At 37.4% G+C, this 27765-nt stretch overlaps 4 protein-coding genes across 7 annotated transcripts; 3 read left to right on the top strand and 1 right to left on the bottom strand.

Annotated features, from left to right (window-relative positions):
- Positions 1-908: 908 nt before the first annotated feature.
- On the bottom strand, positions 909-25982 carry wdr46 (WD repeat domain 46). Of its 2 annotated transcripts, none has more exons than XM_088007275.1 (14): positions 25767-25982; positions 13204-13359; positions 12087-12167; positions 11886-11998; positions 11699-11786; positions 10273-10334; positions 8756-8860; positions 8507-8657; positions 4536-4771; positions 3984-4137; positions 3162-3309; positions 2476-2666; positions 2260-2373; positions 909-1354 (listed from the first exon to the last, which is right to left on the bottom strand). In XM_088007275.1, exons 1-14 carry the CDS (start codon positions 25839-25841, stop codon positions 1235-1237), a joined length of 1794 nt encoding a protein of 597 aa, XP_087863401.1. In that variant the 5' UTR covers positions 25842-25982; the 3' UTR covers positions 909-1234. The 2 variants fall into 2 exon arrangements, with proteins under 2 accessions (XP_087863401.1, XP_014825980.2); XM_014970494.2 differs by lacking the exon at positions 25767-25982 and adding an exon at positions 13539-14042.
- LOC106905586 (cytosolic sulfotransferase 3-like) lies at positions 14800-18060 on the top strand. Of its 2 annotated transcripts, none has more exons than XM_014970491.2 (8): positions 14800-14912; positions 15323-15461; positions 15670-15798; positions 16382-16482; positions 16608-16734; positions 17131-17228; positions 17316-17490; positions 17577-18060. In XM_014970491.2, the coding sequence occupies exons 1-8, from the start codon at positions 14892-14894 to the stop codon at positions 17687-17689; spliced, it is 903 nt and encodes a 300-aa protein (XP_014825977.2). In that variant the 5' UTR covers positions 14800-14891; the 3' UTR covers positions 17690-18060. The 2 variants fall into 2 exon arrangements, with proteins under 2 accessions (XP_014825977.2, XP_087863402.1); XM_088007276.1 differs by having other exon boundaries at positions 14825-14912; positions 15301-15461.
- LOC106905587 (cytosolic sulfotransferase 2-like) lies at positions 18485-22529 on the top strand. The gene is made up of 8 exons (XM_014970492.2): positions 18485-19198; positions 20471-20609; positions 20692-20814; positions 21006-21106; positions 21185-21311; positions 21384-21481; positions 21983-22157; positions 22234-22529. Exons 2-8 carry the CDS (start codon positions 20471-20473, stop codon positions 22344-22346), a joined length of 876 nt encoding a protein of 291 aa, XP_014825978.2. The 5' UTR covers positions 18485-19198; the 3' UTR covers positions 22347-22529.
- On the top strand, positions 24265-27764 carry LOC106932078 (cytosolic sulfotransferase 2-like). Of its 2 annotated transcripts, none has more exons than XM_088007277.1 (8): positions 24265-24504; positions 25241-25399; positions 25498-25626; positions 25710-25810; positions 26940-27066; positions 27151-27248; positions 27326-27500; positions 27601-27764. In XM_088007277.1, exons 2-8 carry the CDS (start codon positions 25261-25263, stop codon positions 27711-27713), a joined length of 882 nt encoding a protein of 293 aa, XP_087863403.1. In that variant the 5' UTR covers positions 24265-24504; positions 25241-25260; the 3' UTR covers positions 27714-27764. The 2 variants fall into 2 exon arrangements, with proteins under 2 accessions (XP_087863403.1, XP_014866056.1); XM_015010570.2 differs by having other exon boundaries at positions 25188-25399.
- The last annotated feature ends 1 nt before the right edge of the window (position 27765 follows it).

Raw genomic sequence — 27765 nt, 5'->3', positions numbered from 1 at the left:
CCTAGAAAACAGAATAAACATGCAAAATGTGAAGAAAGTTCTTCTTGGCTCTGTATTCTTCTGGGCATGTTTTTGAGAGAAAGTGGGGCTTTAAAACTTACGAACACAGAGCCTACTGCCACGCATGGTGGTGACGGCATTATGCTGCGATAGTCATTCACTATCTCTTATTTCACTGTAAGGTACATGGAATATGAAAAGAGACAGATGAACACTAAACACATATATATGCATCAATGCTTGAATGTGTCACAGGTGTCAGACAGATAGTCTTTTATGACTAATCATTTGAGCCATGTGGTGAAACCTGTTGGGAGATTGCCAGTCAAAGGCCTTCCAAACTAAAAAGACTTGGAATTCATCACCATAGACAGAAGTTCAAAATGCCAACATAGACATGCAAAAAAACTGTTCAGCCCTTATAAGGTTTTGATTACAAAAGACAAAAAAAGTTTTCAATTTGTCACTGATGAGGGTAGAAATGTTTTTGACATGCAATTTTTTTTTTTTTAGCAAAACTAACAAAAACAGCTATGCTATTTTGATACCGCCTACTTTAGAAGTTTCAAGTCTTTTCTGTTTCCTAACAGATACAAAGTTCTTCTAAATCTTCCAGAGGTGTGAATCATGTTGGACTTACCGGAAGAAGCATACAATTTGATAATTTTCTGTTAAAAATCTAAAGGAAGTTTTAGGTACCGGTTTCATGCTATTTAAACAGAATCCAAAAGGCATTTGTGAATTTAAATGGATTTAGAGCATGATTCCCTTGAATGTTGTTATATTCTTGCATTTATCCCTTTAAATTGTTGTCAAGCAACTCAGCACAACAGTCTACTCATTTTGCTTCTATAAAAATATTAAACAAGTTATCTCAGCAAAAGAACCACAACTGACAAGGTCAAACATGCAGGGAAAGTTTTTATTAGTACTAAAAGAAAAATCTGGGTGACTGCTGCCATCCACCACATGATCACAAACAGGATGTGCTTCAGGCTACAGTCAATAATTAGAGCAGACCAACCGGTGCTCTCATCAATGATTTCATGAACTGTTTCCCAACGGAACCCGGGCCAGATGTTGCACCATGTAGCTGCCCACGACACCAAGAACCTCTGCTTTCGATGTCCTCGCAAACCACTGAGTCGTAAAAACAAAAAGAAGTTTCAACGTGAAGGTCAAAGATCCCACCCACAGAACGTCACTGCGTTTGAGTTGCACAAAGAGTCCTTTTCTATTTTTTGAATCTGTCCAGAGCAGATCTTTTTCCAGACAGTGCTGCTTTCTTCTCCTTCATCCTGTTTCGCTCTTCCTCCAGTTTCATTCTGTCCTCCACAGTTTTTCTGATAACGTCCTGCAAAGGCCAGCAAGCAAACTGGATTATACACACGCTGGAGAACAAGTAGGTGGTTTTACAGACATGAACAACATCTACAAAAAAAGGTGATCACAAAAATTATCCTTTGATAATGAATAAGAAATTGAATATTGTTTGAAGGGTTCTGTTAGATTAAGAGGAATAAGCCTCAGATTAAAATCCCCATACCTCAGCTCCCATATCTAAGGTTGTTGGCTAAGAAACAGATGTGACGGCTTTCGCTAACACAACGCAACACAGAAAAAAGACGACTTAGGACGCATCTAGACATCGCAGCCTTAAAAATATACCCACCTCTTCCTCTTTTTCTACATTTGTTGAATTACAATCACAAACTTCAGTGTCTTTCATTGAGATCAACACGAAGTAGTACATAATTGTGAAGTGGTAGGAAATAAATATTTTATTTATTTCTAATGTCTAAAAATCTGAACCGTGTGGCATGCATTTGTATTCTTCCCCTTTACTCCTGTGTCCCACAATAGAAAGTAGGTGCAACCAGCTGCACTCAGAAGTTGACATGCAGGTCATTTAAATCTAGCTATTCTGGGAAAATCTTAATAAAAACTTTCCACATTGTTACAGACTCCGTTTTCCACTGTTTGACCACTTATGTACATAGGTTAATGTTAAAAGTATAAAATACCAGTAACTGTAAAGGGAGGAGAGAGACAACAGGAGACGGAAGGAACAATGGAACAATATATTGAATGATAGAGGGGTAGACAAAAACATAACAGCCAGAGCTGGAAAGCAATTTCCCTTTCACTTCACAACTATCCACTATTTTGTTGGCCCATCATAAAATCCCGCAGAAATACTTCTTTTTAACTGTGAAAAATGAGGAAATGTTACAGGGCCCACTTTAAGGAACTGCTTACCCTCTGGTCCTCATGGGCCACTTGCCTCTTCCGCCTTTCAATACCAGCAGCAGAACTGCGACCTTTTTTCTTATGTTTCGGAACAAATTTCTCTTTGCCAAGTGGATCAAAGCCCTGAAAGAGAAGACTTATGCTTTTACAAACTGCACATTTTACACCTTCGGTGCAGTAAATCATATCAAGAGATGCATCTGAATAAAAAGTCTACCAACTGACCAGAGCTTCGACTCTGTCTTGATGCCTCTGCTCAAAGGTAGCACGATCAACATAACCCAGCTCTGAGGGGTCCAGAGTAATGAGTTCAGGCTGAATCTTCTCCAGCAGAGCCTTGACCTCCCACTCCTGCCTCTGCTTTGCACTGCGGTATGGATTTGCATCCAGACCATCAAAGTTAGGCTCACCAGCCCCTGAGATTGGAAAAAAGGCAAAAGCACAGTAAACAAACAATGACTTTAGAAATGTTTCTTTAAATAGAACAATATTTCTATTTATATCCAAAATAAATAAACTATGATGCTATTGGTAAAAAATTATTGTTATTTTGTGCTGCAAAAGTGTTTCACGCTCCAAATAATCTAAGAAACAAGTGCAAAGTTTGGCCTTTACATTTTCTTATTGACATTGAAACTTTATACTAGAAAACTGCATACATAAAGGCAAACATCCATTTTTGCTCATAAGAACCCAGGAGCATGAACAATAATGTTTTTGTCGTTTGACCACAGACATTATGCAAAACCCCATTGCAATGCTACCAATACCCTTCTAAAAACAGATTTTAGGTTTCAAATGCTTTCTGGTCAAAAGTTTTAATACTTCATGAGGCCTTCAGGGAATTTGTGCATAAAAGCTCAAACACCGCAGAGGTTATGTTGAACTGAAAGCTACAAAGATGAGCTGACCTGGTACGAGCATGCTGGTGAAACCCTCTCCATGTCCAACTCCGAGGACATCCTCAAAGGGACAAAAGCCAAGTCCCCAAACTGATCCTCGCACCCGGTGAGCCATGTAGGGTTTAGTGACTGGTGTGCTCCAAACATCCCTGTAAACCTGGAGGGAGAGGCTAAAAAAGTTACCTAGATTCACTGGAAGGATTTATAGATTACTTTCTAAAACAAAAGAAAATTCAAGTTCTGAAAACATCCTGCTAAATAATCCTACTCCTCCAACAGGAAACAGAAATATTTAAATCAACTCCACCAACTGTGATAAGAGGAATCCTTAGATATCTAGCAAAAATTATCCCAGGAAATTAATGATTACTGTAACGGTGCAGTTGTGCTGCAACATGTAAAGAGATATATAAACAAAGAAGAGGTGTGTATAATATTGACCAGGTGTGGAACAGAAAGAAAAGCCATACAAAAATTAAAACTTGTGCACCAAATTCTTGTTTTAAGAAATTATTGTAGCAGTTTGGAAAAAAGATTTTAATCCTATAAAAACAGTTACAAAGCATCAATAAAGAAAAAAAACCTTCTCTTGGCTCTGATTGGTTGCTCATAGGAGCTCAAAGGAACAACATTTATTCACAGATCATCTGTCTCTTCTATGCTGTCACAACACAGTGGCGGTTTTGAAAGCATTTCATTTATAAAAATTACACACTGCTGCTTTCCAGACCACTTCTTAAAACGTCACAGTTTCCAACCCACATCAAGATAGTGAAGGCCCATTTCCTTGCACTCAGATCGCTATCTCTGGAGAGCTTTGGAGACAGTCACCTGAACAATGTCCCCTGTGGCTGCAGACAGCAGTCCTCTCTGGCTCAGAGACAAACATGAAGCTCCAGTAGGAAGGAAGTAGGACCTGAGGGGCTTGAAAGCTCTGATGTCAAAGACTTTCATTTTTTTATCCATTCCAGATGTAATCATGTATCTGCCGGAAGACACAAAAAAAAGCCCCGAAAGTCATCATGAAAGGTAGCTCTCTTAAGTAAAGTTACAAAATTACAATGCATATTAACATGCTGATGGTGTAATAAAAAAAATCCAGACAGCACTCGACTGTCATCTTAGTTTTTTTTTTTGTGTGTGTTTTTGCTGAACAATTTTCACATCTGACAAATTGTTGGAGCAATAAAGGCAAAGCAAAAATACTTCTTTTTCTGTCAAGAGAGGTGTCAAATATAAATGATGAAGGAATAAACGCAAGTATTAAACACATAAAGAAGGCATTTAAATGCCATTTCTACCGCAGCTATTGTTACAAGCATTTACAAACTTTTAATTCTAAATTTTTTCGATAAGAAATCAAGCAACTTGCATGTCACTCACGTGCCAGTTTTATCCACAGTGACTGAACGGACGCCACCCTGGTGACAGAGCATTTTGACCAGGGCTTCTTTCTGATTGGGTGACCAAAGCGTAACTGTGCCGTTGGGGTGGCCGAGGTGGATGACAGCGTTGTGAGGGTTCTGGCACATCACATCAAGCCGGCCGGTTTTGGTGCAGATGGCTGCCACCTCCTTTCCAACGGACACATCCAAGTACTGCAGGAAGCCCGTTGCACTCTGCAGGCAAGAATGAACAAACTAGAATAATTTGTGGATAAAGGGGTTCTAACCAATAAAAACATCCATTAGAGACCAATTCTGGGATGATAATAATGGGTAGGGGAGGCATGAGAAAATTAATCTGAAGAATCACCTTAAAGGCAAGGTATTATGTATTTTAAAGAAATATTGTGCCATTTTATAGCACAATCAAGTACCTATGTTAACAATCAGTTTTTTTTTTCATAAAAATGATGTATATGTGTATATCAAGTATGACTTAAAATAAGTTTGACTTCGTAATTTGACACCACTTTAAAAGTTTTAAGGCACTTGGATGTGCCTCAGCATATTTGTTGTGATTTAACGCAACAACACATTTCTAAGCTGAAAGTTGTTGAAATGAGAAAGTTGAAGAGGACATGAATAGGTTTGCAATACGACGCACATTTGGGATGACAAGTAATGTCAAGTATGAGGAATCTACTGCAGGGAAGCTCCACAGTGCATGAATTCACACACTGCATGTTCAGAGAAAACATTTCTCCCTCCACTTGGAACAGGCCATTTGGATTAACATCTGGCCAGACACAGCCCCAAACACAGCGACGCCATAATTACATTTTTGAGCTGCGCTCAACTCTGGCTATCAGAGACAAAGCAGCGAGATTAATATCTTATTACCACTTTTATCACAATCTCAAATCGTGGGACGAGCAAACAAAATTACCAAGACAAAGAAGTTTGGTTGCTCATAAAATAGCACAGCAGGATGTTTTATCACCCAAACTTATCTAATCAGATTGCTCCGAATGCTTGATGCCCGCAAACGACTGTCACTGTGCTTGCATGCACAACACACTGTCCTGCTTCTCTTGTGTGTGGCAGAAAACACCAATCTTGACAAAAGTTAAACAAAAACAGACCGATGTCTTTCATCAAATCAGAATGCCCCTTGTAAACACTGCATTCAAAATCAGTTTTATTCGTCAACTTTGTGGACACAAACAAGAACTTTGACTTTGGTTCTGGCATATGATGCGAGTAGATTGAAATTCAATTATTATATATATATATATATATATATATATATATATATATATATATATATATATATATATATATATAAAAACAAAAACAAAACAAAACAAAAACAAAAAAACAGCGCTATCTTTTTTTATTAACTGGAATTAATTTTTGCTTGCTCTAATTTTTCTGCATGCGTTGCTATGGATACACTCGTTTCTTCTCTAATGTGTATATGAGGTGTATGAGTAGTGCGTACACAAGCATGATTGACAGGGCTACGGCCTTCCTCCTGGCTGATTGGTTGTTTCTGATCAAGGTTTGTACTTCTGCAGATCTCAGAAGAGCTAGATTTTTTTAACAGATTATCTGTCTTATATGATACTGTCACGGCATAATGACAGTTTCAGCAAATATGTCAAAACATATTTTAATAAAAGTTACTCTCTGCTTACCCTATAGCTGGTTCACCATAATTTAGCCAGCCACAAAAACTAAGGCTAGCTAGCAAGGCCACCAATGACGACGGAAAAACGTTTTATATCTGTAAAGGTAAGTTGTGTCTCCACCAGCAAATTTAGAAGCGAGTACACAAGGATGATTGACAAAACTAATACACTCCTCCTGGCTGTGACTGATTGTTTTTGACCGGGTGCTGTGCATTTTTGTAGACTACAATAGTCGCACTGGGAGGAGATAGATTTTTTTTTTCACAGAGTATCTGTCTCATACCATACTGTCATGGCAGTTTTAAGAAACATATTTTGTAAAAACTACGTACTGCACTCGTAAGAAGGGAGAGGGCCGGGTATAATCAACTTTTTTAAGCTTCGTGTTGTAATGTTATTGCACCATACCAAAAGTGTTGCTTTGAATCATTTCATGCATGTTTGATGAAACCTTGAATCTCCCATGGCAGCGATTCGGGTGTGTCTAAACGCTTGTGGATAGGAAGCACTTTTTCTCAGTCCTCATCTGACCTCCCACTCCACAGAGCACCCCTCCCCCACAAAGCGCCACCAGACTACTGTCAGCAGCAATTGGTGCACCTGGTGGAACAGCGTTTGTTAAGCCTATGCAAACTAAAATGCTCCTAAGGGATGTACGGCACTATGGGAAAAGACTGTGGTGATGACGTGCTGAAGGGCTAGTGTACGAAAAGGGTAGGATGTTCCTAAAGAGACTGAGAATTTCAAGGCAACCATTCATCCCTTTTGCTGTCACTTTACTGATGAGGTCTTTGTTTTATACTGTATCACTACATCACTGTTCTGTAATCCCATTTCTCCGATGTCCTTTCATGGTTCATGTGGCTCTGTAACTACCCTCAAGATGGATAAAAGATGTAAAAATGGTGGTTCAACTTCAACCACACCATTTAGTGGTAGAACCAATCAGCTTAAGCCATAAAGAACATGTGCAGATCCATGAAGTACACATTCAAAAGTCAGATGGAGGTTTCTGACCACAAATGCCTGATTTGAGTTAATGAAACTCTTCAGTCAAAATTCGAGGACTCAGATTACTTTTTTCAACATTATATTTAAACTCTGGCTTTGTTTAGATCTTGATTGGGAAACTGTCTTAATGGAATGAAGTGGAAATTTACAGTGTTCCTATACATTTTCTAGAACAAAACTCCATACATTCCCAGGCTGATTTATTTTTTTCATTCTTTTCATTCTAAGCATTCTAATGTGGACAGCCTTATCACTGATTGTTTGTGAGAAAGGGGAGACTGAAAAAGTCATAAATATAGCGACAAAGTGGATAAGTTGAAAACAGTGATTCTTTAGTCCTGATCACAGCTACACTCACATCCTCCAATCAGTCATCAAGTCAGCACATGATTCTTGGTTCCGCCCACTTTGCTGGAATTTTCTGAAATTTGACAGGGTCAGTGCTTAGCTTTCAGAGGGGTGTTAGTTACACTTTAAAGCACAATTTATTTAACTTTGGTGCCTTTATTTTAGTGACAACCTAAATCCTAATGGGTAAATATTTAGGGTGGATGTAGTATACAAAATTCACGTTTTGCATGTTTTTTTTAAAAATAGTTTTTACTTCCAGTTGCGTCTCAAATGCTTCTAAAAACAGTGCTTTAAAAAAATAACACCCCAGTAAGTTAATATTTTTGGTGTCTGCAGAGCTTGGTCAGCTGGTTTTACTGCTGCGTGTGCTGTACAATTGATGCAGGAGGGTCATTGACTATCATCCAGAAACCACTGGCTGCATTTTTGTTGTTTGCACAGAAAGCTCAACTTCTGCTTTTCAAAAATGTAAGGTTGAATAATTGTGCATCTGCTTGCAGCCATTTTCATGTGCAAGTTAAATGTTGAGTTGGGGGGCGTGGCCAGCAGCAGCACATTTGGATTTAAAGTGACAAGGGGCCCTAAAACAGCTCATTCTGAATGGGGCTCAAAATATCTAATATCTAAGAATGATTTTGAGCAAAGAAATTGACATACAAGTTTTGTATAGACTATAGACCATTCATAACCTTTTTGAGGAAGGAAAATAGGCCACCTATAAGATAAAAGTTTGTTCTGGCAAATTAAAACTAAAGTAGGTCAATGTAATATAAACTAACATAAAACCACTAGATTTATGAAGCTTTATTAGACGTTTCCTTTAGAAAATAGAAAAAGGAAAAACAAATCTCCACTGATCCAGACAAGGACCAACATATAAAGCTTGAATAAATGATGGGCAGGAGGTTAAACTCACCGCTGTAGCCAGAAGAAAGTGGTACGGGAGGAACTGCATTCGTAAGACGTCGTTAAACTTACGAATGCAGTGTAGCTCTATCCCGTTAGAGTCGTAGATGTAGAGCCACTTCTTCTGAGCCACAGCAAACATGTGTTCAGTGTGGAGCCACCTAAAGAAACACAGACCAAACTCTGTAAGACTCGGAAACACACAATGTGAATATTTGTGCACAGTGCAAATGTTTTTCTTTTCTTTCTTTAAACTTACTTGACATCATTGACAGACTCCATGACGTTTAGCTCACACATGAGCTGTTTGGACTGCCAGTCTACACAAGCTACATGGCCTCTCCGTCCACCCAGCAGCAGATGGCTGAAGCAAAAACAACACAACACCATGAACAGTGATCAGGACGAAGGAAGCATCATGACTTTCAAATTCCAACATGAAACCAAAAAGCTTTCTGAAAAAAAAAAAGTATGCTAAATTTGATTTTTCAAAACAAAATAAATAAATTCGTATCTTCAAAATCATATCTTCAAGGCTTTCTAAGTCTTTCTAACAGAACACGTTTAACTTCCTGTGAAACCTGACACAGGAAATCCAAACAGCCAGTCTTAAAAACCCCTTACAGCATCAGCAGACATTAACTACATATGAATGTTTGATGAAAGGACCAAATAACAAACAGAAATAAAAATTGCCCTGAAACATAACCACATGCTGTTTATTACTGTACCATTTATTACTGTATGGCTGGTGAAATGGCTGAATTGATACATATGTCTGCATTCTTATTTATAAGATATATAGACATATCTGTTTTATTTCCTTTGTAAATTTTTGCATACAAGCAGAATGTTGACACATAGTGCAAGAAGCACAAGCACCTCACAGGACAGACAACATGGGTGAAAACCACACATTTGTATAATGTTTCTATGCATGAAGTTGTTATTTCTGTTCCTGGGGGAAGGAGTTTTTACGCATCTGTATGTGTGCAAGGGCAGGATGTTGTTAACTGTGAACTATGTAAAGCAGGGCTCACCAACTCCAGTCCTCGAGGGCTACCATCCTGTAACTTTTAGATGCGTCTCTGCTCAAACACACCTGGATCAAATAAACTGCTCGTTTCCAGCCTATTGCAGAGAGGAATGAATGCTGGTGAGGGAATTCAGACATTTTGGAGCAGAGGTGAATCTAAAAGTTGCAGGATGGTAGCCCTTGCGGACTGGAGTTGGTGACCCCTGATGTAAAGGATATGAGCCACTTCATTTTCAGGGCCGTGCTTCTAATTTGAGTCAGAGCCTTGAAATGCTTCCGTCTTCGAATAAAGGACATTTCTGAACAGTTTTATCTGGCCTTTATAAAAGAATTTCCACAAAATTGGACAAGTAGTCCAATCATAATTAATCTTATATGCAAAAAAAAAAAGAAAAAAGAAAAAAAAAATGCATTTTCCAAATATAAATTACATTTGTTTAGCTTTGAGGTGACAAATACAACAAACAAAATTGCAAAGTTGAGCATGCTTGAGCTTTTAAAGCAGGCGTCATCTGTGTCTCATGATTAGTATGGTTGTTAACTAAAAAGATGCTGAGTTGTTTAGTTTAAAATCTCATGGTGGTGACTGTAAGGAAAAAACTGAATAGGAATCATAAATACCTGCAGGCTGACAATTAAAATGTTGTCAGCAGCTCTTTTGTTACTGTACCTGTTCATGTAACATACATCATGTCTCATAAATCATAAGCCCAACAGCGAGTATGCATGTCAATACTCACCGTCCTGTTCTGCTGTAATCCAGGCGATATGGACCGAACTGACACAGTTTTAGATTAAAATGCTGTAAAGAGAGTTAAAAAAAAATAATTAAGAGTTAGCAGAAACCATCCATTTTGCAAATATGGTTTTGGTGCAATAAAATGTATTGTACAATGCATATGGCCTTGAAACAGTTTGATTAAAAAAAAAGAGAATAAATACATTTAAAAAATAAATTGCAAATGGCTTGTTTCCTCATAGTTTTAGGTCAGTTAAGACTGCTCAAATGATTTCAATCTTTCTTCAAATCCAGATATTTAGGTACATCTCCATAAAGTAACCTGGACATGTTGGGTGTCGGCCCATGTATTTCTCACTGCTGACCTAACTGGTGAAACAAATTCGTAGACCACCTTGCTCACGCACTTTTTCAGCTTACTTGACAGATTTTCTATGGGACATAAGTCAGGGGTTTTGGTGGACTGCTCCAAAACACTGACTTTGTCAACCACATGTTACTTTGTAGCACATTTTGGGACTACGCTTAGAGTCGATGTCCAACTTACTGGTTGACATGAGATGGTGCATTAGCATTTCCACTGATGTCCTTCTCTCATGATGCAATTTATTTTGAGAAGTTCACCAGCCCCTGTTGTGGCGAACACGTGTTTTTGGACTTGAAAGCTCTTAACTTTCTCTTTCAAATTCAAGGATGCTCATTAGGACCAACCTCTTCAATTTCTGTTTCTTTGGACCTTAGGTGAGAGCAAGGAACACTTGCTTCTTTGAGAATATTGGAAACCACATGGGTACCTCTAATTAGCGTGAAAGTTGTGAAGAAGCATAAAAAGACATTATATTCTCATACGGCTAAATTTAAATGCATTGCAATCTTAAATCATGTTCATTTCTGAATGTGAAGAAAGTAGAAATTACTCGCTTGTCTTTTTGACATTTAACAAACAGAAATAATGATAATCAGAACTGACCTAAAACAGGAAACATTTAGGTTAATTTAATACCAGACTGTGAGATAAAAAGGTTGTGCTTTTTTTATGCAGAATATGCAAATATCTGGTTTTAAACTGGGTGACTAAAACCAGATACTCGGTTTTGTAGGTGTTTTGTTTGTGTGCAAAAAGTCTCTTTGCCATTGAAGTGTCAAGCTCTCCAGTGCCCCCTAGTGACTCTTCACTGAAATTTATACAGTATATTTTGGCATGATGGCAATTTATTATTTAAAATTTTTACAAATATTTTACCCAATTATTAAACCATTTCCTCTGATTGAATAAAGTTAAACAGTCTTTTCGTAACAAACATAATGGTTTGATGAGTTATGGTATAAAAACAAATTATGGTTATCTACTACAAACTTCTATATGTAAAAAAGAACTTTATTTCTGCAGTGTCTTTAGAGTAATAGTTCATGTAAAACCTTTGTACCTTTGCTCCAGATGTAATGTCCACAGCATCAGCTATATCCTCCTGTGAGATCATGCACGTATCCTCATCTTCATCTCCTTCTAAAAAGCTGACATCAGACAGAGAAATGGTTTAAAGTGAAATGGCTTCATATATATAACATTATTTCTTTTACAAAGTAGTGCATATTTTTTTCCAAGAAAATTACCCTGCGTCTTCTGGCAGCAGGAGGTCAAATTGAGCGGCTTGTTTCTGGGCCATTTCTGAAGCTTCCTCTGAGCGAGTGATGATGTCCTTCAGCTTGTAATGATGCTGAAGAGGCTGAAGCGACACCAGAGAAGTACAGAGATGAGCTACAAAGACAGCCAGCTGCACAATGTGGAAACAGTTTGTGCACAAAGGTGCTTACCTTCTGAATTTCGCCTTTTCTCTTGAATTTCTCCAGCTTGTCTTTCGGGATAGGAGGAGGCCCGGGGAAAGGGTCGGATTTCTGAAAGACAATTCAGATTTATTTACAAAGTTATAAAATTTTGTCTTTATAAATTAAGACAAAATGGGGGGTACAAATATTGCAGAGCCTTTGTTGCTACACCGTTTCAGGATGTTCAGTTAGGCATAATCTTTATAGTAAATTTCAATCAGCAGCTTTTTCCACGATATTTATGGGACAGTTGAGTAATAAACTGATGGCAACAGCCAGTCAGTAACAAGATTATAATAAATTACCTAACTACTTTGCATGTACTAGGGCTGCACAGTATATTGCAAATTGATTATTACTGTAATATTATTGTATGCATTATGCAAATTGCAAAAAAATGCCTGGCTAAGTATTAGCTAATTACCTAAATACCATACACTCAGTCTATGTCTGTAATATACACTTGTTTAACATGACAAAAAAGACAAGAGATGATAAAGAGATTATTAAGAAACTTCAGCAGTTATCGGCTAGAAGCAACTTGTTTAATAAAACCTTGTTGCTGAGATAGAAATGTTACCAAGTCTCTCAGCTTAAATAATCCAGAAGCAGATTTGTAATAACCATTTTAAACTGTTTTTGTCCTTCAAGGGAAGCCCGTTAAACCAATATATAAATAACAAATATGGATAAACAACATATAGAGTAGGACCAGCAGAGATTGTCGACTGTTTTTTTTTTTTAAAGCAAACTTTAGAGATTCGGTTGTTATGGTTTGCATTTATTCTAAGTTGCTAGAAAGAAAAGTACAGGCAATTAGTTGCCTGTCGCAATTAGTTGTGAAGTTAATGAAGGCTAACTTAATAACATAAACCTAATATGCAATAGATTTTAGCCCTGTTAAAAATTATCTGAAGGCATCATTTCAGCCATCTATCATGTCAGTCTGATTTGATTAGAAAAGCAGAATGTTTCCTCCAGAAAATGTTTCTCGTAAACTCCAGTGACATAAAGAAGTCACTTCATTCTAAGAAAATATTAAATACTGACTTATATTCTGCAGGGATGCGGTTGTTTAATCTCAGTTAGTTTTGCATGCTCTCACCCCCGATATGACTTTCTTCCCACCGTCCGGCTGTTCATCTCGCTTCCTTTTCTTTTTTATTCGATTCTGTTGCCTCTTCTGCTGCTCAGGTTGTCCTTCAGTTTTGCTGTCATCTTTCGCTTTGCCTTCTGTCCCCTGCCAGTAACGAACTGGACGCTGGTGGAAATGACCAAAGAGCGGCAGTTTAACAGCATTAACATACAACAACATACAGTTTAAAGCATTCATTTCAACACTGAAACGGGGCCGGCAGGGTCTAATTTGCTGCTATTGTGGGGTTTCATAAAAAATAATAATAAAAAAAAAACCCTCAAAGAATACAAATTAATTCATACCTTTTTCTTTTTTTCCACGTGTGAAACATTCGCATTTGCCTCACCGGGAGACGCCATGTTTGTTGTGTACGTTTTTGAAGTTCCTGTTGCGTCACTTCTGCTTCATCACTTCCGGATTTCTTGTTAATTATTTTTCTATTTCTTGATTTTTATTTATTTATTTTTGGCACATTTTCGCAAATAATGTAATATTTCAGCGTGTAATATATAATCCTTCGAATTAGAAAAGCAGAATATTGTAAATAAATTACATTTCTTTCTTTCTTTTTTAACATTAGATCTTTGCCAAACTTACACCCTGCTTTACTTACACTCCACTATTCACAAATTAATGTTGCTTAGATTTCACATGATTGTCGTAATGTTTTTTGTTTTTGTTGTAAACAACAAACTTTCTACATTGAAAAAATATTTATATTTTAAATGCAAAATATGTAAAATATTTAAAAGCAACATTAATATATTAATAGAATCTAATTATTTCATTTTTAAATGATTCTGTCATGGGTTGTTTTGTTGAAGAAGGGCCAAAATACAAATAAGAGCTTGAAAGTAGTTTGGTGAATTGACAACTTTAATAATAAAAATAACAAAAACCAAAGGCAAGGCACAGAGACAACAGGAAATGAAAATAGCCAGAAAACAATGGGAAAACCAGTGAACATAAATACAGAAGAGACATGACATCCTGACATGGGAACAGGTGAGTGTAATCAGGGGAATGTTGAATAGCTGTGAGAGAGGACTGAGAGAAGGAAACTTAACACAGATAACACACAGGAATGTTAACTAAACAAAATGCCTAATACCATGATAAGAGGATAAACAAAAAATAAATACATAAATAACAGAACACATTAAATAATAAAGAAACTCAACACCTGGAATAAAGTATAGCTTATTAACATAAATAAACCCAGAAAGAATCAGAAAACAAAAAATTGTTCCAGTATTGATTTAAACAAACCACATTTCAGTTATGCTCAGTTTTTGTGAGAAAATAAAAAAAACACAAGTTTTTCATGCATTCTTCTAAATCTGAGCACATATTTTTCTGTCATAAAGTTAAGACATTTTATTGATCAAATGTATTCTTTATTATGTCAGAAGACATGAAGCTTTGGAGTTTTAAAGGCTTTTTCAATTTGTGAACTTCATGTGTAACTGAGAAAACATAAAGGTAAAAGTTCAAACATGTTGCAATGAGGAGCAGCTGGAAGTTGAAACCTATTCAGGAAGAGTGACTATGCTAACAGTGAAGAGTTATGTAATTTGTAAAGCAGAGCGCCGATCAGCTCTCCAGTACAAACAGGAAACTCCAGGAAGGAAAGGCAGACTGACTCCAGTTGCAGCATGTCTCTCGATTTCAGCAAGGTATGTGATTTCTTGCTGGTTTTCTTAATTTTTCCTTCTGCGACTTCCTCTTTGAACATTGCAATCTTATGGAGTTCAGCTCTTTTAAGCTCTTGTGAAGTGAAAAGAATGCTTATTTGAGGATGTTGCTTTAAATGAACACAGGACTGTGAGTGGATTTAATGATTTCAGCAAAGAGTTGCAAATCCCACTCCATTCTTTTCTCAGTGCCTCTAGAGCTTTCACTAAACTATATACCCTCAGGCGTTCTCACTGAACACTACACAAAACATTTGATCCATTTGCTTCCTTGAAAGTGTTTTTTTTTTGTTTTGTAAAATCTTGAGTTTCTAGGTTATAATTTAAATCTGACTCTTCCTCATCTTTACCTTTAACGGTTTGATGTCAGTTTTTACTTTCCTTTATCAAAGATGGATCTGTCTTCCCGGCCAAAGCTGTTTGATTTCCATGGAGTCGCAATGATTCCTATTTTCACAGCGAACTGGGAAAATGTCCAAAATTTTCAGGCCAGACCAGATGATATACTAATAGCAACATATCCAAAAGCAGGCAAGTCTACATAATCTTTACATGTGTTTTATCAATCACAGATTTCTGTGTGTGTGTGTGTGTGTGTGTGCGTGTGCGTGTGTGTGTGGGGGTGTGTGTGTGCGTGTGTGTGTGTGTGTATGTGTCTGTGTGTCTGTACATGTATATGTGTGAGTCAAATTTAACAGCTGAGGTCATTAATCATATCTGCCTCTCTTCGTCTCCTCAGGGACCACATGGGTCTCTCAAATCCTTGACTTGCTGTATTTTGGCAAGACGTCTCCGGAGCGTCTGACTTCACTCCCCATCTATGAGAGAGTGCCTTTTTTGGAGATGACCATCCCAAACTTGGTGTCAGGTCAAAGAAAAGATGCATTCTTCACATATAATAGCCTCACTTTAAACTTCCAACTACACATCATAAAACATCGTAATCTGTAGGACTGGTGTTTGTTTGTCACTTCAGTTTGATGTTTTTAGAGTGTCTTGTTTTTTTGTTCTTTTTGTTTTAGCTTAGTTGTGCTTCCTATTTAGTGATGCTTTTATTTATACCGATGTTTTGCTGCGTTCATTTGTTGTTTCCCAGGTGTTTCTTTGCAATGTCTTCCTATTTTAGGTCATTGACCTCCGACCTCCCAGTAATATCCTCCCCATTATAAGTAGCCCTTCTGGTTTTGCCAGTATTGTCAGATCAATCTGGTATGCACTATGCTGTTTCAGTACAGATTTTATGCTTTTTCCCCCCTGATCAGATTACATTTTTATACATGGACTCCTGTTGTTATTGAGTAGGCTTTTGTTTTTGTTTCACCTCCTTCTGTCAGTGATTTGGTACTACCTGACAGAAGGGTTTAAGCAGCCCACACTGAGAAATTAGAGTACAAAGCAAAGCAGCAGAAGAAGACATCTTTATGCATTTTTGTGTTTGTATGCTTATACAGGAAAAGACCAGGCAGATAAGCTTCCTACCACCCCTCGACTCATCAAAACCCATTTTCCTGTGCAATTTGTACCAAAGTCATTCTGGGAGCAGAACTGCCGGGTAATGAGGCTTCACTGTTTGCATTTTCTTAACATGACCAGAACGAGTTGAAATACTGAACGGTGCTGATATTTATTTTCTCGCAGCAATGGTAAATTTTTTACAAACGTCTGTTTCTTTGGTAGATGATCTATGTAGCCCGCAATGCAAAAGACAACATGGTGTCTTATTACCACTTCGACTGCATGAACAATGCCCAACCTGCAGCTGGAGACTGGAACAGCTTTTTCCAGAGATTCATGGAGGGAGACAGTATGTATGAAATCATCGCCTTCTATGTGTTCATATTTTAATAACGTCCATATTGCAAGCCTTTCCATCCATGCATTCTATGTACCTGCAAAAGAGACACCAAACATTGTTAAAAATAAAATATCAATATCTTGGGTTGGTTGAAAAGGATGTAAAGTGATGTAATTGGCATCCAGCATACAGATGACTATTTCCTTTTAATTCTATAAATTGTTTCCACAAGTTTTGTCTGTATTTGGCTTATTCTTATTCAATAAATGAGAGTCATTTTTCTTACTTTAAGAAGGTCTTATAAGTTTGTAAAGACTTTAATTTAAAGAAGGTGCATTTTCGTCTGGATGATATATACAATTCCTCCACAATAAGCCTGCCTTCTACTGTTAATCTACCATCCAGTGGTGTTTGGCTCCTGGTATGACCATGTGACCAACTGGTGGAAGAAGACGCAAACCCATTCAAACATCCACTACATGTTCTACGAAGATATGATTGAGGTAATTTGTTTTAATCTTTCACAGATTTCTCCTTATTTTACGCCTAAATGGTGATGAAACATGGATTACTTCTGATCATGTTTGCAGGACACTGGACGGGAAATAGAGAAACTCTGCTCCTTTATCGGATTGTCTCCCTCTGCTGAGGAGAAGGAAATGATCAGAACTGGAGTGCAGTTTGACAACATGAAAAAGAACAAGATGGCCAACTACTCCACACTGCCAGTCATGGATTTCAAGGTGTCTCCCTTCATGAGAAAAGGTTTGATGAATAAGTTCATGTTGTAAGAGATGTCAAAATCAACTTCCAAACACCAGTGCAGTCAACTTATGCCTGTATTTCTGCAGGAAAAGTTGGTGACTGGAAGAATTACTTCACTGTGGCACAGAACGAAGAGTTTGATGCAGACTACAAGAGAAAGATGAAGGACCCTGCCCTGCATTTCCGCTGTGAACTCTGACGAAAATAGATGACAAACACGACTCCAATGAAAAAAAAGGGACTTTTATTATCAAACAGGATGAGTAATGTAACCTTGAAATGTAAAGAAAAAATGGACATAAGCCTATTTTGTACTAATTTTAAACAATATAATTCTTTTGTAATATTTAAATAACAACCATCAGATTTCATTTTTTAGATTTTAGAATGAATAAAAATATTGCATTTCCCAAAGAGATGATGGCTATATTTTTTTTCTATGTGATGTTAATATTTGTAATTAATTTCAAACAGATCTTATAACTATTACTGGGACTCTTATTGTCATGCTGTTCTGGAAATTATGTAAAATTATGCCATCAAAAAAAAAAAAAAAAAAAAAGAAAGAAAGTGCTAAAATCTGTAGTTCTTATTATGTCTGTTTTTCAAAATATTACTCGGCTCTTGATCATTTTACCTAAGAGCCACTTCTGCCTCGGGAGCCACACGTTGAAGACCCTCTGATCTAGAAAATGAAATTAAAAATGTTAAAACTATCATGTTTTTTTTTTTTAATATAGGTATATATAGATTTGTGATGTTTGAAAGACAACAAAACAAATTAAGTTTTGGTAAAACAATAATCGGATGAAACAGCTCTGTATTTATTATAATCTAACAAAGTAGCTGTTTATTGAACTCATCAAAATCCCTAAAGAAAAACAACTTGTGCAAGATGAAGTTATCATGTTCAGTTACCCAAATTCAGGAAGTAGTTGGGACCAATACGGACAAGAGTATGAATTTAATCCTCAATGGTCAGTTCTTTCTATCACATTACACTTTCCTGTACCCTAAGCTGACTACTGATCTGAGTCTTGGTATATGGCTGTGTGTGGGATCTGAGTGTAAATGGACGAACTTGGCTGCAGTGGGAAGTGCTGTGACTGTTTACTCAGTTCATTTACAAAGAGGAAACCCCCACACCCTCATGGACTGCTAAGTAAGGAAACTGATGATGAAAGGTTTAAATACCGCTACTTTTGGAGAAACACAAGAAGCTAGAGAGACCACATTTAGAAATCTAAACATGAAAGAAAGGTGGATAAATGCCAACAAGTAAACATGAGAGAACAGTAACTACAAAGAGCATGACAGGGTTGAAGAATGGGTCAAACAGCGAACAAAAAGATGACAATGAACCTCAGAAAAGAGAATGACAGGAAAAGGAGAAGCAAATCAAGGAAAGGGGAAGACAAATTGCCAAAAATAAACTGTGATCTGCAAAGAAACAAAAAGCCAAAACCAAAATAAATGAACAAAAGAATAATACAAAACCACCACATGAATAAAAGCCTGAAGATTCATGGCAGAACTATTTCTTAAGCAAGAACATCAGACCTTGTTCGAGTCACCAAGACAACAAATGCTCTATTGAAACTGAGGAAGTTGTGCAAGATGTCACCCTGAATATTACACAACAAACTAATCACTGTAGTTCAGAAGATCCCCATATGACTACACAGTAAGAAATTGCCGTTTTAACGAGGTAAGTTTGGCTTTATTCTACTTAAAGATGAACATATAATGTCATAGTGTAAATGAACTGATGAACAGGAACATCGACCGACAGTTTTGTAAAATCTCTGTGTGCTCACAGAGATAAAAATCCGAAAGCTTGGGTCACACTTTTAATTGACCATCTGGAGACTGAGAATGAGAATAACCAAACACTGCCAGCAACATAATGCAAAATGATCAGAAGACAGAGCAAATTTGAATTAGGTTTTATGTTTCAATATCCACATTCATCTGTTTAAATTAAATGAGTGTAGTTTAGAAATAGTCTAAATGAGAACATTTAGAGTTCAGACATTAGGCTTCATTATCCCTAGGAGGACATTTGTTTTCATAACATAGTACTGAGTCTTGAAAGACAAAGAAAGTGTAATTAATGAAAACATAATTTGAAACTGTTTATTGTAATTACTCACATTATTATTATTTTTTTTGTCTAATCTTAATATGTGATCATCCAAAACTGTTACTTGTGTGTTTAAGTTCTGGTTATTTGCTTATGTCTTTCCATTTTAATTTATTCCTTGTGTTGGTTCATTTATTCTCATTGATTGTACTTTAATCTTGCTTCCTTCAGGTTTTTCCCCCTAAGTTCTAAGTTCTCTCTGTTTTGTCAATCTGTCACCTCTTCCCTCAGTCTGCTGTCCTTCTCAGCTGATCTAATCCCCTGATTTGCTTTTTTTTTTCTCCACTTTCATTCAGCTGCTTTCCATGGTCATCTGATTAGCTAATTTGGTCTCTTTGTCGCTTCTGCTTCTCGTTTAACCCTTGTACGTGTGAGGACAGAGGCAAACGTAGAGGACTGTGGAAAATGATACAAGTTTTACGTGTGTGGGGTCGGTTGGACCCCATTTCTGGACACAAGGGTTAAATCTTCTTCTGTCCTCACTGGCTCCTCACTGGGTCCTTCTTGCTCTAGATGTTCCCTGCTGTTCTGTTGCACTCTAAGTGGTCTCTTTTAATCATGCATTCCTTGACAGTTCAGAAGTGTTGTTTGTACGTTGATCCTGCTTTAAACTTACAATACACAACAGAAACATTTAATAAGAATGACAAAAAGGCAACTGCAATATAAATTCGTAGGTGAGCAAAAACTTCTCACAGCATTATTTGCTTAACACATGTTCTTAATTTTGGAGTTCTACTTTTTGAGGATGATCTTTCACTGCTGAATGTGGCCTGAAACATCTCTATTTATTTAAGACAGAATGAGAATAAAATAAAACTTTAATGGTATTCACAGATGGAATTGCCGCCTCGTCCAACTTTGTTTGACTTCCATGGAGTCTCCATGACCAAATACTTCACTGACAACTGGGAGAATATTCAGAGCTTCAAGGCAAGGCCAGATGATATTCTAATAGCTACTTACCCTAAAGCAGGTGAGCTCAAGTAGGTACAATAATTACTTTAATTTCAATTTATTATATTTATGTTTTGTAATTGAAAATGTTTCCATCCCAGGAACCACATGGGTTTCCTACATCCTGGATCTTCTCTACTTTGGGGAACCAGACTGTCGTTCTTCTGTTCCTCTGCAAGAAAGAGTGCCTTTCCTGGAGATCAGTGAGCCTTCTCGACCTAAAGGTTTAATACTAGACGGCACACACATTTATACATCTTTTTGCATTATAATCCAATTGAATCTTTATTCTTGTGGGTTAAGGATCTGTTGTCAAAAAGATCCTTTTTTTTTTTTAATGAGGCATGCTAAGCTGCTGAATCTAAACATGTCAAGTCGTGTATGTCATCAACTGCAATCGTATCCGTCTCCCAAGGTAAAGATTTGGCAGACCAGCTCCCCACTGCTCCTCGTCTCATTAAAACCCATCTACCAGTCCAGTTTGTGCCAAAATCCTTCTGGGAGCAACGCAGCAGGGTAAAACGACATGCAACACACATGCACAATTCAGGAAACCAACAGAAGAAATCTAAATTGTTGTTTATGTCTTAACAGATTGTATATGTGGCACGTAATGCAAAAGACAGCGCGGTTTCCTATTTCCATTTTGGACGTATGAACCGTGTTCTGCCAGAACCAGGGGACTGGAGCTGTTTTCTGCAAAACTTCATGCAGGGAAAGGGTAGGTACAATGTTAGAGAGCCACAGTAGAACTTCCATCCAACATGTGAGCAAACACCTTCTATGCTTCCAGTTGTGTTTGGATCGTGGTATGAGCATGTGAATACCTGGTGGGACCAGAAGCAGACTTATTCTAATCTTCACTACATGTTCTATGAAGACTTGATTGAGGTAAGGGGAGTTGTGCTTAAAACGACAAGCAGGCCTACAGTTTAAAATGGCCTCCTTTCCATTTCTGAAAGAACAGCTGGACTTCATGCTAATGCCGTGTTTCTCAACCCTGGTCCTCACCGCCCCCCTGTCCTGTACGTTTTAGGCATTTCCCTTCTGCCACACACCTGAATTTTATCTCTGGGTGACTAACAGGCTTCTGCAGTACTTGATGGTCATGCAATCATTTGAATCAGCTGTTCTGGAATAGAGGCACATCTAAAACATGCAGAGCAGGAGGGCGTTGAGGACCAGGGTTGAGAAACAATGTGCTAATGTGTTAACTCAGCCTTTTGATCCTGGTGTGTTGAACAAGGGGCAAATCCTTTTTATTAAAAATGTTTTTTGTAATTTTTTTCCCCCTCTAATGTAATTTATGAATTGTCCTACACACAATTCTTGCAATAATTGTACTTGGCTTCAGTTTCTTATTTTTAACATGTTGTCTCTAATCATTTTTAGGACTCTGGACAGGAAATCAGCAGACTTTGTTCTTTTCTGGGCTTGTCTCCAACAGCTGAGCAAAGGGAACTTGTCCAAGCTAAAGTGACGTTTGACAATATGAAACAAAACAAAATAACCAACTTCTCCACTGTCTCAATGATGAATCAAAGTGTATCTCCTTTCATGAGGAAAGGTCTGTAAAAATCTTTTTTTTTTGAAGATCAGACATTTCCACTAGTTTTATCACTGATTCAACTCTTTATTTCCAGGAAGAGTAGGAGACTGGAAGAACCATTTCACAGTCTCCCAGAATGAACAGTTTGAAGAAGACTACAAGAACAAAATGAAGAACACTGCTCTCGTCTTTCGCAATGAAATTTAAGGACCTTGTCTAAAGCCTCATGTTGTTAGCACAGGAGAGCAACTCCTGCAGAGTTTTCACCTTTCTTAATGTTGTTGCACTTTAGAACTGAGTAAAATGAATGTGAAAGAGAATTTAAATTCTTTCCCCATTTCTCCTTTGAGGCAAATAGACATCCAATAAACTGAAGACGTTTTCATACAATGTCTCATAGAATTTAATGTTACAAAAAAACCTCAGTCTGACGTGAATACTCGCATTGCTGCACATTAATTTGACATTTGTTTCAACTCTTGGTACAAAAGTTACTTGTGATTCTTGGTCTCTATTTGTTTTTATTACTTTAATGATAAATTAACCATTTTGACAATGGACTTGCACATTAACTCTTTATTTGCTTATTGTGAATATCTGATTACCTTTTAGATTATGCTTTCTTAAGGTTAAAACGAGTTCTAACAAGAAATAAAAAATGTCACACTTAAAAAAATAGTGTGTTCATACCTAACACAGTTTGGAATGTAAAAGGTAGTGATGGGTAGATGAGGCGTCATGTATCGTTTCGACCCATAGCAAAACTGTGTCGATACTGTGTCACTGAATACTGACATCTGCTAGACATTAAAAATTCCTACAGGCAAAGTACTGATTTGATGACCTAGTCTATACAATAAGATTTAAATCTTTGTATTTTATTGAATATTATATATTGTATTATGTCATATCTTCAGTTAAATTTATGATATACAGTCAATAAAAAAATTGAACATGTACCATAAAGTGAAAATTTTATGGTACATGTTCAATGAGGATGCCTGTGACTGTTTTTTTTTTTTTAGCCTGTTACACTTGACAAAACCTCTGCTGTAGAAAAAAAATGAAGTAAACTACATTTACAGGGAACCCTTGTTTTTCTTAGGGGTTGTGTTCCGAAAATAACCCGTGATAGGCGAAATCCGTTAAGTAGTTACCTTTATTTGTTACAGTTATTACACAGCATAAATTAATACTCAACATTGAAACCAAATAAAACCTGTTTTCAGATCAGCGGGTGTGCGTGTGCACTCCGGATCACATCGGTGATGCAAAAGCGTCTCCTCCAACCCGCCCTGCCAGATTCACAGCTGTATCTACAGAGCGATGGATCTCGTCAAGCGAGCCTCCGGTCGGGTTTTGCGGTTTTGCGCTGATTCTGGCCACGATTTTTTTTTTCCCCAGCTGGCACTCAAAGCTTCAGTTTCCATCTCCTGAATGGCCAATCTGTATTAAATACCTTGACTTTATTGGCACTCAGGTAGAGAAGAAGCGCGGAGACTGTTTTTACCAATCATACGGTCAATCAGGACGCAAAACACTGTGAAAAGAAATGCACAAAAAATCTGCGAAGCAGCGATACAATTAAAGTTGAACCGCGTTTTAGCGAGGGTTCACTGTATATGAAATAATTTATAAAAAGCAGCTGAGTAATTTGTAGAATGGCTGTATCTGAGTTTATCTAGGTGTATCTGGGCCAGGCATTCTCATGCCTGGCCTCATAATGCCTCAGCATTGAAAAGGTGGATTTATTTAAATAAAGTTTAGTCAAACATGTGCGACACTTAACCTGCAGAACATAATATGAAAGTAAACTAAGAGTCAATGTCAGCTGAATTTGGATTCAGATAGATCAAGTAGAAACTGACAAGAACCGGATGAAACAACAAAAATGAAAACAAATTTATTTTCCAAAATAAGATCAAACTGGTCCCACACTGAGGAAACCTTTCGTTTGAGGCTGCTCCATAGTTGACGCTGTAAAAGATCAACAATTCGTTTGGCAAATGCTTTTGACAGATTGACAGATTCGCTTCCTTATAAACACGGTTTGGCGCGTCAATGCCATTTCGAAACAGTTCCTGTGTCGGTCACGTGACTTGCTGAAACCAATACGCGCACCGACGCGGGTTTTGGTCTGTGGGCTTCACACATGCGCCGGACCCATCACTAGTGAAAGGTTAATCTTTGTCAACCACTAAAAAATAGATACTTGTGTCAAATCTTTGACATTTTTATGGTAAAATATTATTGAAGGCAGAATACTTTTGGACACTGATGCAACCAGCTAAACTGAAAAAGACCTGCTCTAGATAAGGACCTAACTTTGCTCTGCTTAGGAGCCACACAAGGACGAAACATTCAGGTCAGCTAACAAATTTATAATGCATTTATAAAGGAGTTTAGATGCTTTGTAAACACAGGTTATTGCATTTTTTTAGTAATGTACATGTCATTTGATCGTTACAATTTGCTGCTGCTTGAAAGTGTTAATGTATAGTCTTAACAGCCTTGTCAGAAGTGTTGTGTATATAACCTAAATTAATTTCCATAAGCCTCGTGTTTTTGTCACTGTTTATTGATGCAGTCCTCCACTTAAAGTAGGACTGGACAGGAAGTAAAGCTGTTCCTTTTTCTGCTGTCATTTTTATAATTTAGTTTTTTGCATAGTGTCCTAGTATAATTTTCCTTAGCCTATTTTCTTTCAACATTTTATTTTCTTGGAAGGAATTTAAGCAGGAACATAACTAGACACTTCTAGATATTTAAAACTTGTGAAAAGCTTTACTTGGGCTCTTTTTGTCCTCTGTCAGAGCAACAACGGCTTTGCAGGTTGATGTTTGTTCAAAACATTCAGTTTGTACAGACTTCATAGAACATGTTCTGCATCTTTAAAAAGTCAGAGTGAATTCATGAAACTGAAACTGGTCATATTTTAATCCAGTCTACTTTTTTATTTCACAAGTTGTGGATTATTTCATTAAAAGCAGTTTTCCAGCATCTGACTTGGTGAAGCAAATGTCTTAACATTTTTTCTTCTGTTTTCAGGGCTTAGTCTGATTGTTTCCAGTGCTACAACAAAGTTTGTTTGTTCCTAAAAGGTTTAAGACACACCCAGCAGATGGAGTTCCCAGATAGACCTACATTGTTCGACTTCAATGGAGTCTCCATGACCAAATACTTCACTGACAACTGGGATAATATACAGAGCTTCAAAGCAAGGCCAGATGATATTGTGTTGGTGAGCTATCCCAAAGCAGGTATTAGAAATAGTTTTATCTTTGTTTCAAAGTCCATTTGCTTTTGTGCTTAATTTTGCAACATTTTATCTAAATGCTATGTGTTTTATGGCTCTAAGGAAACACATGGGTCTCCTACATCCTGGACCTTTTGTACTTCAGCCAAACATCACCTGACAGAGAGAACTCGGTGCCACTTCATGAAAGAGTGCCATTTCTGGAGATCAGCATACCGGGGTTTCCCTCTGGTATATTTCTCTAAAACGTGACTTAATAGATAAATGAAATTCTATCTTATTTTGGTTTTAAAAAATATACATTCCTTTACCAGGAGTGGATGAACTGAATTCAATAAACAGCTTTCCACGCATTATCAAGACACACCTACCAGTCCAGTTTCTTCCCCAGTCCTTCTGGGAACAGAATTCCAAGGTTTGTTTATTCCAAATACTGAACCGTCCATAGTTATCTTCTGGAAAAACAGGACACTTAGTCTTTTCAATTACCATTTCACAAGAATGGAGCAAACAGGAAGAAGGATCTTTGACCATTTCGATTTGCACAATCTCTTTCAGATCGTCCAAAGTCCTGAGCCCTCTCCTATTCTAGCTTCTGTTAATCGCAGCCAGGGCTTTTTTTCTGACTTGTTTGAGTACTGCTGAGTATCGTGTATGGGTTAATTTGAACTTTGTGATAGCTTTCTTTTTCATAAAAATAAATGATATTGGATATTTCAAATAATTCATGATGCATCTAACAAGGTTCACAATGCTATTGGAAGAGAAACAGAATCACAGGTTTCCCAACTAATCAAAAAAATTTTAGGATGGGTTTATGGGTAGTTTCCCAAAGTGGCATCAGGAAGGGGAAACCCAATAGCAGAAGATCAAAAATACAACTTGCTAGATTTGCCTTGAACAAATGTTCTGCAGTTAATTAAGGGGTTAGTGTCCCCTGGGTTGAGTGTAGGCTCTCCCTGCTTGTTGCTGAGAATCTTGAAGGGGCAGCACTGCACTTTAATCCAACACAGAATCTCATTTTCTCATTTTAACTAGCTAGACGGTGATAGAAAGAAAGACCCACCTAGGGTAACATGTTAGTACTGCTGCTGCTGCCAACAAATTGGTACTTCAACCTAATGATCTTTTACTATTATGCAAGGACTATTTGTTGCTTAAAAGTTCAAAGAAAGTTCATCTGACTAAAGCAAACAACTCTACAGGCCCAGCAGAGATTAGAAATTATCTTACATTTTGATAACGGATAAGAAAATGTTTTTTTCCTTCCACACTTGCCAAACAATCAGTAGGTATGTGCACAGCATTTAATGATTTTACTTAGATTTGGCGACCCCAAGAGGCTACTCATTGTTCAGTGAGTTTTATACTGCTTCCTGCTTAAATATACTCACATTAAAGTACCTTAAAATTAAAAACCTTCAGTGATTTTTAGTGATATTATGCTACCACAATCTAAATTTATTGCCAGACTCCTCTGCATATAATCTCTCTTAAATCTGAACTTTAAAAAAAATTTCTCCATAATGTTTATCTGATTGCAGATCATCTATGTAGCCCGCAATGCAAAGGACACAGTTGTGTCTTATTTTCATTTTGACCGCATGAATAAGGCCCAGCCAGAGCCTGGAGACTGGAACAGTTTTCTGCAGAGATTTGTGGATGGAAAAAGTGAGTAACAAACTAATGGGAGAAATAATTGAAAACACAAAGATAACTTTACTGCTTTTTATGTGACTTTCTGACTCCTTTCAGTGGTCTTTGGTTCCTGGAATGACCATGTGGGAGGTTGGTGGGAGAAGACAAAGACCAGATCTAACATCCTGTACCTGTTCTACGAGGATCTCATTGAGGTGGGTGGTGTGTCTCTATGTTTCATTTTATCAGTTTGTAAATGCAAGCACAGCATAAGAGGGGCTTTCTCTGGTAGGATACTGAACGAGAAGTCAGCCGGATCTGCTCCTTTCTGGAACTGTCATCCAGCACGGATCTGAAGAAAGAAGTAACAGAAAAGTCTCTCTTCAACAACATGAAACACAACAAGATGGCCAACGGCTCAGCTGATGAAGTCTTGGATTTCAAGATCTCACCTTTTATGCGCAAAGGTCAGCTGTATTCCCCCCCCCCCCACTGTTTGCAATAAAAAAGTAATCAGTGAAGTAGAGATTAATACCACAATCATAATTTCTCCATTTTTCATTTTAGGAAAAGTTGGTGACTGGAAGAATCATTTCACTGTTAAACAGAATGAGCAGTTTGATGAAGACTATCAAAGGAAGATGAGAAATACTGATCTCCGCTTTCGAACAGTTCTGTAACCGCCCAGTGACAGTATTACCACCGAACGCAAATAAAAACAATCATAAGAAC

The sequence above is a fragment of the Poecilia mexicana genome, unplaced genomic scaffold (assembly GCF_051168715.1).
Source record: "Poecilia mexicana isolate PSO_F unplaced genomic scaffold, ASM5116871v1 scaffold_7, whole genome shotgun sequence".
NCBI lineage: Eukaryota > Metazoa > Chordata > Actinopteri > Cyprinodontiformes > Poeciliidae > Poecilia > Poecilia mexicana.
This window is presented reverse-complemented; position numbering and strand designations above follow the sequence as displayed.

Excerpts from the sequence above, each read along its gene's own strand:
- LOC106905587 (XM_014970492.2), top strand. The coding sequence starts at position 20,471 with ATGGAATTGCCGCCTCGTCCAACTTTGTTTGACTTCCATGGAGTCTCC. Across the intron at positions 20,815-21,005 it reads TGAGCCTTCTCGACCTAAAG|GTAAAGATTTGGCAGACCAG; the intron begins GTTTAATACTAG and ends CCGTCTCCCAAG. Across the intron at positions 22,158-22,233 it reads ATCTCCTTTCATGAGGAAAG|GAAGAGTAGGAGACTGGAAG; the intron begins GTCTGTAAAAAT and ends CTTTATTTCCAG.
- wdr46 (XM_088007275.1), bottom strand. The coding sequence starts at position 25,841 with ATGGACGGTTCAGTATTTGGAATAAACAAACCTTGGAATTCTGTTCCC. Across the intron at positions 12,168-13,203 it reads GGAAGAAAGTCATATCGGGG|AAATCCGACCCTTTCCCCGG; the intron begins GTGAGAGCATGC and ends ATTGTCTTTCAG. Across the intron at positions 4,772-8,506 it reads ACTTTCTTCTGGCTACAGCG|AGTGCAACGGGCTTCCTGCA; the intron begins GTGAGTTTAACC and ends TCTTGCCTGCAG.
- LOC106905586 (XM_014970491.2), top strand. The coding sequence starts at position 14,892 with ATGTCTCTCGATTTCAGCAAG. Across the intron at positions 16,483-16,607 it reads TCTGGGAGCAGAACTGCCGG|ATGATCTATGTAGCCCGCAA; the intron begins GTAATGAGGCTT and ends TTTCTTTGGTAG. Across the intron at positions 17,229-17,315 it reads TCTACGAAGATATGATTGAG|GACACTGGACGGGAAATAGA; the intron begins GTAATTTGTTTT and ends TCATGTTTGCAG.
- LOC106932078 (XM_088007277.1), top strand. The coding sequence starts at position 25,261 with ATGGAGTTCCCAGATAGACCTACATTGTTCGACTTCAATGGAGTCTCC. Across the intron at positions 25,400-25,497 it reads GGTGAGCTATCCCAAAGCAG|GAAACACATGGGTCTCCTAC; the intron begins GTATTAGAAATA and ends TATGGCTCTAAG. Across the intron at positions 25,811-26,939 it reads TCTGGGAACAGAATTCCAAG|ATCATCTATGTAGCCCGCAA; the intron begins GTTTGTTTATTC and ends ATCTGATTGCAG.